This window comes from Microtus oregoni, unplaced genomic scaffold (genome assembly GCF_018167655.1).
Source record: "Microtus oregoni isolate MIOR12 unplaced genomic scaffold, Mior012 000000F_ref0000247, whole genome shotgun sequence".
NCBI classification, from domain to species: domain Eukaryota; kingdom Metazoa; phylum Chordata; class Mammalia; order Rodentia; family Cricetidae; genus Microtus; species Microtus oregoni.
In genome coordinates this window covers 44478268-44486460 of record NW_024543059.1, presented here as the reverse complement: position 1 = coordinate 44486460, position 8193 = coordinate 44478268, and the positions used below count along the sequence as shown (strand labels likewise).

General features: G+C 51.9%; 1 protein-coding gene across 2 annotated transcripts; it reads left to right on the top strand.

Annotated features, from left to right (window-relative positions):
• Nucleotides 1-499: 499 nt before the first annotated feature.
• Rras (RAS related) lies at nucleotides 500-4225 on the top strand. 2 transcript variants are annotated; one of them, XM_041665572.1, is made up of 6 exons: nucleotides 500-683; nucleotides 2747-2834; nucleotides 2914-3016; nucleotides 3101-3209; nucleotides 3685-3803; nucleotides 3875-4225. In XM_041665572.1, the coding sequence occupies exons 1-6, from the start codon at nucleotides 531-533 to the stop codon at nucleotides 3957-3959; spliced, it is 657 nt and encodes a 218-aa protein (XP_041521506.1). In that variant the 5' UTR covers nucleotides 500-530; the 3' UTR covers nucleotides 3960-4225. The 2 variants fall into 2 exon arrangements, with proteins under 2 accessions (XP_041521506.1, XP_041521591.1); XM_041665657.1 differs by lacking the exon at nucleotides 500-683 and adding an exon at nucleotides 2089-2213.
• The last annotated feature ends 3968 nt before the right edge of the window (nucleotides 4226-8193 follow it).

The window sequence follows — 8193 nt, the reverse complement described above, 5'->3', positions numbered from 1 at the left end:
ACCAACGACGGGGCACAGAGATTGGCGACGACCTCAGAAAAGAGGCGGAGCTTCTTTTTTGAGACCTGTGCTTCCGAAGAGCACCCTATATTCGGCCCTGAGCTGGAGTCCACGAGCCCCACCTATCAGAAAGACGTTCAGGGGTGGTCCTTAGATAAAAACGACGAGCATATTATTTGCATATCCCCGCCCCGAAAGAACTTTTCGCCCGAAGATGGGGCTTTATTAGCATAGCTCCTCCCAAAGGCGGAATGCCTGGAGGGAGCGCGTGGCTGGGCTACGGGCGGGCATATTATCTATATTAGCATATCCCCGCCCCTCTTCGAATTCCCCTTATTTGCAAACTTGTTTTCCCAGCCCTTATTAGTATAGCTCCTCCCTTCCCCTGACCTCGCCTCCTCCTGAAGCATCCGGACACGCGCGTCCTACAAACGGGAGCTCATGTTTATGCAGTTTCATTAGCATAACCCACCCCTTAGTCTCTCCTGACTCCCCCAGGCGGTAGCGGCAGCGGCAGCAGCGGTGGCGACATGAGCGGCGGGGCGGCGTCCGGGACTGGGCGGGGGCGGCCCCGGGGCGGGGGGCCGGGACCCAGGGACCCCCCGCCCGGCGAGACTCACAAGCTGGTGGTCGTGGGCGGCGGCGGCGTGGGCAAGAGCGCGCTGACCATCCAGTTCATCCAGGTAGTGGGCCCTCTCCGGGGAGGGTGTCCCCGAGGAATCTGTGTCCGTTGGGGGTTCCTTGAAACTTTTACTTTTCCCAGAACCATCACTGAAACCCTTCTAAACGGGTCTCTAATCCTAAAAGATCCCTGCAGGTTGCTACTCAAAGTGCCAGGACCTCCACCCACTTCCTGCGGGGGAGCCTTCTCCTAATACGTCCTGAGGCTTATCACCCTCCCAGAGCTCGGTACCTTAGAGCTCTTGTTCCAGTGGACCTGGCCCTGCTCATCTCCTGGGAGTACCTAAATCCCTAACAATTGCTCCATTCAGATCCTAAGCACTCCCTGAGTCCCCGACCCCAGAACCCTGTCTGTCTGAAGTCCCAACTTCTTCACCCCTTAGCCACTCAAGAGCCCCACTGGCCCAGCAGCTGCGCTCAGGACTTTTGACTTTCCACAGCTGGAACCCTGGTCCTTCTATTCAGGGACCTCCCCCAGACTTTGGAAATCTTTGCCAAGATCGTGATTCTAGGACTCTACTGGGTCTGCGCAGTCCTAAGAGAGGCACCCTGTAACCCCTGCTTGAAGAGGATTTCCCCTCCGAGCTTAGGAAGATTCTGCCACATGACTAGCCTTGGAAAACACCAATATCTGGCAGTACCCTATTCTGCTAAATGCAGACCCTCATCCTCCTGCCCCACCCCCAAGGAAAACCAACCATTTCTCCACCCTAAATTCTCCACTCTATTCCAATGCCCTGCCCTCACCCTCACCTCCAGTAACTCTGGATAGCTCCCAAGTCATCTCCACGTTAAAACAAAAACAAAAACAAACAAAACCCTCAGGTTTTTCACAACCTCCAAAGACCTAATACTTGGAAGGTTTAGGACCCTTGAATGCACCTCTAGGTCTCCACAACATCGTAAGCCTACCCTCCAAGAATGCCCCAGGCTATGCCCATCCTTGAGCGGCTCCCCACATAAACCAAGCCGCATCCTTCCTAGGCTCTGCGCCTACACCCCTCCAGCCCCAGCCCTCAGCAAACAGTCTCCAGAGAGGAAGCCACCTTCAGCCCCAGCAGCCAAGTTCTAAAAATCCAGCCCAGCCCCGGAAACCTCCACCCAGTTCCCACGGGTGGCCCCCCCTTCCCCCTCCCAAGGCAACACTAGGAAAGTAAAAGTTGATTTACTGCTGCACTAGAGGTTCCTGGGTAGTAGACACACATGCAAGGCGCCTCCAGCTATGCCTTTGAGAAGCCTACAAGGGAAGGAAGAGCCCAAATTTGAGCACTTGGCACCCAGGGCCAAACCCGGAGTTGGCCGGAGTCCTGACTGAAGGCAGCAGGACCCAGGCAGGAAGGGAGGGGCGGGTTGAGGGTGGGGCGCCTCTCCGAAGCAGGATTGGAACCTAGACTTTCCCCAAGGAGGAGACACTGGAGTCTGCTTATGGAGGAGGGAAGAAACATAAGGGAGGAAGGGAAGAGAGATGGGCAGGATAGGCAGCTACTTTGGTCAACAGAAGCCCTCAGAAGCTGATGGCTAACTATCACCAGGTAAGTGTGAAGTGTTGAGCAGAGAATTCCTGCAAATCAAACGCTGAGATGGTAACTGAGACTCTCAGAGGGAGAGTGATTTGTGACGTGACGCAGCCGAGGGGGTTACGGCAAAGAGGACACTTTATACAGAAGAAACGGGCTGAGAGGGCATGCAGGCGGGCATTGGTGACTGGAGACAGTCAGCCAGAAAGATGGAATCGGAACACTAGAGAGGCAGGACAGAGCCCCAGAGGGATGGAAAGGGAAAGAGATGGGACAGACAGACACGGGCAGCAGTGGGGGAGACAGGTACATGGGGGGGGGGCAGAGGAAGGAGGGAGAGAGACAAAGAGGAAAAGATGGATAGACAGAGACTCAGGAGAAGACAGGGAGAGAGAGAAATACTGAGACCCAGAGAAAGAGTGGGGACAGAGACCAAAGGAGACAGACCCAGAGAGGGAGAAAAGAGATCTAGGGACAGGGCTCACGCGTACATGCACACACACAGAGTCACAGAGTGCTTTGGTGACAGTGACCTCTCTGTCCTGCAGTCCTACTTCGTGTCTGACTATGACCCCACCATTGAGGATTCCTACACAAAGATCTGCTCTGTGGATGGCATCCCCGCGAGGCTGGACAGTAAGGACGGCGGGGCTCAGATGGGAGGCAGGTAACTGGGCAGCCTGGGACCCACATATTTCTCTCCCTGTCTCCACAGTCCTGGACACTGCAGGTCAAGAGGAATTTGGTGCCATGCGGGAGCAGTACATGCGTGCTGGCAACGGCTTCCTGTTGGTGTTTGCAATCAATGACCGGCAGAGGTGAGGGCAGGTGCTGGGAGACCTGGCTGAGCACAGGGCAGGTTCCTCCCTGAGGCGGCCTCACACTACCGGCTTCTCTTGCAGTTTCAATGAGGTAGGCAAGCTCTTCACGCAGATCCTCAGAGTCAAGGACCGCGACGATTTCCCCATTGTGCTGGTTGGGAACAAAGCAGATTTGGAGACACAGCGCCAGGTTTGGGATGCCCCCTTCCTTGATGGCCCCATTTGGACCTAGGAGGCTCTCTCGGGGAAACCTCTCCTTCTCTGGTCCCTGGTCCCTTCACTGTCAGAACTTTCACTTCGACAGACCCACAAATGGAACCATCTATCACTGAGCCACACCCCTAGGGACTCATTGGGAGATTCTGGAAAGTGCTCTGCCATAGTTACTTAGCTACTCCCTTACCTTCACTAAGGGATTCTAGGCAGGGGTTCCATCACTGGTCAGTCCTGACCATCACATAATCCTTTGCTCCTGCACCCTAGCTGCAGTGTGTTCCCCTCTCGTAGCTAAGAGCACCCTTAACTTCTTCCCTGCCTTCCTGAAGTCTCACTTAGATATAGCTTCAACTCTCCAGTATCCTCCTGTTGGGTCTTTCTTTCTTGTGCCTGCTTCTGTCAGCCCCCCACCCCAACTCCTTGCTTTGTCCTGTGCCATCTCCTCCCAGGTCCTCCGATCTGAAGCATCCACTTTCAGCGCTGCCCGCCACATGGCTTACTTTGAGGCCTCAGCCAAACTGCGTCTGAATGTCGACGAGGCATTTGAGCAGCTGGTCCGGAGTGTCCGGTGAGTAGTCCCCTCTCCTGCCTTCCTGGTCCTCAATCCTCCAGCCCATACTTACACACTGCTTCCCACAGGAAATACCAGGAGCAAGAACTCCCTCCTAGCCCACCCACTGCTCCCAGGAAGAAGGGTGGAGGCTGCCCTTGCGTCCTGCTGTAGCCAGATAGCCCCCAGCGACCAGCACAAGCTCTCCCTGGACCAGCTGCCTCACACTCGTGTGGCCTGAGGCTCTAGCTGGGCCCCAGTCTCCTCTGGGTTTCCCAGGACACACTACACCCTCGACCTTCATTTCCTGGCCTCCCAGGGCCACTGAGTGCCTTCTATCAATATCTCCTTTCCCCACCCAAGCCCCTGGTGGGATAGGAGCTCCTTGTCACTGCTGTATATAAGTCCCATCTTTCAGAGAAATAAACATCACTGCCTAAGTTGGAGATGCCTTTTACTGAGTGGATGCAGAGTTGCTGGCGGTGGACCCAGTCTCATTCCTTCTCAACCTGAGCTGCATCCACAGCCCAGATTTCTTCCCCCAAGATAGGGTTTCTCTGTGTAGCCTTGGGTGTCCTGAAACTCACTCTGTAGATCAGGGTAGCCTCAGACTCAGAGATCTGCCTGCTTCTCAAGTGCAGGGATTAAAGGCTCACACCTCCACGCTCTGCTCTTTCCATTTTCCTAAGTGGGAGTGGCCATTTGGCTGTATGTCCAAGCAGGTTGCTACCAAACATGACTTCCTGCGATCAAAACCCAGAGCCCATTAGGTGTGTGTGGGGGGGGGGGGGGCAGGGGAGAAACAGGAAAAGGAAAACCAACTCCTGCAACTGTCCTCCTATCTTTATAAGAGCGAGTGCTGGGTAGTTTCCTGTCGACTCGATACAAGCCTAAGTCAGAAGAGGGAATCCCAATTGATAAAATGCCTCCAAGAGATCCAGCTGCAGGAAAGCCGGTTGCCCATCTTTTGTTTTGTGGGTTTTTTTTTTTTTTTTTTTTTTTTTTTGGTTTTTCGAGACAGGGTTTCTCTGTAGCTTTGGTGCCTGTCCCGGAACTAGCTCTTGTAGACCAGGCTGGCCTCGAACTCCCAGAAATCCGCCTGCCTCTGCCTCCCGAATGCTGGGATTAAAGGCGTGTGCCACCAACGCCCGGCAATATTTATTATTATTATGTTTACAATATTCTGTCTGTGTGTATGTCTGCAGGCCAGAAGAGGACATCAGACATCATTACAGATGGTTGTGAGCCACCATGTGGTTGCCGGGAATTGAACTCAGGACCTTTGGAAGAGCAGGCAATGCTCTTAACCACTGAGCCATCTCTCCAGCCCTTGTTTTGTGTTTTGAGACAGGTTTTCTCTATGTAACAGCCCTGGCTGTCCTGGAACTCATGCTGTAGACAAGGCTGGCCTCGAACTCATAGAGTTCTGCCTGTGTTTGCCTCCTGAGTGCCAGGATTAAAGGATTACGCCACCACCTCCCAGCTGTGGCGCATTTCTTAATGACTGATGAAAGAAAGTCCACCCTAGGATGTTGGTCCACAGTTTTACGAGACAGCAGGCTGAGGAAGCGATGACGAACAAGCCAGTAAGCAGCACTCCTCCATGGCCTCTGCATCCGCTGCCTCCAGGATCCTGTCCTGACTTCCTTCAAAGATGTGGAAGTGGGTTTTTTTTTTTTTTTTTGTGCAAAACTGTTTCTTCATAAATTTGCTTTTGGTCGTGATGTTTATTACAGCAATAGTAACCCTAACATACACACACACACTAAATAAATGTAATAACATCTCGTAAAAATTTAAGCTAGGGGCTGGTGAGATGGCTCAGTGGTTAGGAGCACTGACTGATCCTCCAGAGGACCAGGGTTCAATTCCCAGCACCCACATGGAAGCTCACAGCTGTCTGTAGCTCCAATTCAAGAGAATCTAACATCATTATACCAATGTGCATGAAATAAAGTTAAATAAAGTTTTTTTTAAAAAAAAATTAAGCTGGTGTGGGTGGTGCATACCTGTAACTCCAACACTTCAAAGGCTGGGGCAGGAGAATTAGACCACAAATTCAAGTCCAGTTTAAACTCTATGACAAGACCATGTCTCAGGAGAAAAAAGTATTATCTGCTCAATATGGTAGCCAGAACCTACATATGGCTGTTGAAATTAAAATTAATTTTCTCAGCTGGGCAGTGGTAGTGCACGCCTTTGATCCCAGCACTTGAGAGGCAAGTGGTACTCTGAGTTCAAGGCCAGCCTATTCAACAGAGCAAGTTCCAGGATAGCCAAGGCTACACAGAGAAACCCTGTCTTGGTAAAAATTAAATAGATAAAATTAATTTCCTCGGGGGCTGGAGAGATGGCTCAGTGGTTAAGAGCATTGCCTGCTCTTCCAAAGGTCCTGAGTTCAATTCCCAGCAACCACATGGTGGCTCACAACCATCTGTAAAGAGGTCTGGCGCCCTCTTCTGGCCTTCAGGCATACAGACAGAATATTGTATACATAATAAACAAACAAATAAATACTTTAAAAAAAAATTAATTTCCTCAAGTTCTGGAGCTCAATACTCACTCATGACTAGTAGTGAAACATAACCAGCAAAGCAAATATACAAGATCTCTGTGGCTGCAGAAGGTCCTACTGGAAATGCTAGTCTAGAAAGTTCTAGACAGGTAACCCTGCTATCAGGCTCCCACCTCCACTCTCCATGCTAAGGAAGTTCTTTTAGCTGGGGGAAGGCACAGGTCTAAGAAATAGCACCTTTATATATTTAGATCCAAGTCAGGACCTGCCAATCCTGCCATACAGTGAGACATCCTGGAAGGTGCCAGAGAAAAACCTCCAACCCAATCTGATCCCACACTTATTTTTACCTCCGAGACAGGGTTTCTCTGTCACTTCGGAGCCTATCCTGGAACTCTTGTAGACCAGGCTGGCCTCGAACTCCCAGAGATCCGCCTGCCTCTACCTCCCAAGTGCTGGGATTAAAAGCGTATGCCACCACCACCCCGCTTTTTTTTTTTTTACATTTATTTAGCTTTACTGGGCTGGCCTTGAACTCTTGATCCTCCTATCCCCGTTCCCCAACTGCTGGGGTTACAGGTGTGAACCAGCATGCCTGTCTCTGTACCTTTGAGTACCAACACTTACCCAGTACAACAGTCTGACACTCCATCCTAGCAGTGTGTCCCCTGTGCTGGAGACCTATCATCAAACACGTTGGCTTTAAACACTTCTGGGCCTAATTCTAGAACCCCTCATACCTCGTGCCAGTTCTGCCTTCTGATCCCAGGTACACTGTGACCTTGCCTTGCCCCTGGCAAATCAGATCTAGAACAGCAATCTGTGCAAGTTGCCTGTCTTAATGCTTCTTCTCTGAGAAGATGCAGGCTACAGTTGGCCCTTCCAGAGCAGTCCAGTCCCTACTGGCCGTTCTGTATGAACATCCATGACCCACCGCTTTTCTGTCCTGTCCCGGGACTGTTCCAGATCAGACAGCTGACTCAGTGTCCCTTTCCGGCCTTCCCTTACACAGAGCCTTGGCCTGTGTTCAACTTTCTGCACCCCCACTCCCCAGACTGAGCAAGGATAAGAACACGCCTTAGCATGTTCACTCCCAGCCCAAGGAGGGAAGCCTTTTGAGAACCTGTAGCTGGCTGCAGCCTCCTCATCCTCTCGGTCAAGGTTCCCAAGTCCCAGCAAACATTCCTCAAAATTCTTTCCCACCATGCATCAGAGTGGAGCTCTTGGCCTGGACACCATGGTTCTTGGAAGGCCAGGATGCACACCGGGACGGTGCCAGGGTGACAGGTTACTGCTTGCCCCCAGAAGCAGCACAAGAATGTGCATGACAACTGTCAGGCCATTTTTGGAAGGCTCCAAGCCACTGCCTTTCTGAAGTTTCTAGGAGTCAAAGGCTGTCACAGCCTTGCTGGCACCTCTCTAGGCACGGGTCTGTGCCCGTGGCGGGGTTTCTGCCCCCTTCCAGGCTCTGGCAGTATCTTGTTTTGTGTTATTGAGAAAAGGCCCCACTGAAGCTAGGGTTGCCTTCACTCTACCTTCCTCCCTCAGGATCCCCACACACCAGGCTTGTCTCCTATTTTTGGATGTATGTGCATATATTGATCGGCCTGCTTCAACTAGAAACAGCTGAGGCTCAAACTTAGCTGGGCTTTAACCAAAAGGCAACAGTCCTACTCTGGCGGGGCAGTCTCTTCAGGTCAAACTTTTGTTCTAGAACTCAGAGCTGGGATAATAGTTCTGACCCTGGGGAATCTCCAGCTTCCGTTTACAGGGCCAATTCATAACCTAGAGCAACCACTGCCTATTGGCCTGCAAGCCACAGCCCATGGGCACTGAAGGTCCACTCCCAGCCCTCGCTAGAAAGCCATCTCTAGGGCTAACATTCTCATTCCA

Excerpts from the sequence above, each read along its gene's own strand:
- Rras (XM_041665572.1), top strand. The coding sequence starts at position 531 with ATGAGCGGCGGGGCGGCGTCCGGGACTGGGCGGGGGCGGCCCCGGGGC. Across the intron at positions 2,835-2,913 it reads CATCCCCGCGAGGCTGGACA|TCCTGGACACTGCAGGTCAA; the intron begins GTAAGGACGGCG and ends CTGTCTCCACAG. Across the intron at positions 3,210-3,684 it reads ATTTGGAGACACAGCGCCAG|GTCCTCCGATCTGAAGCATC; the intron begins GTTTGGGATGCC and ends ATCTCCTCCCAG.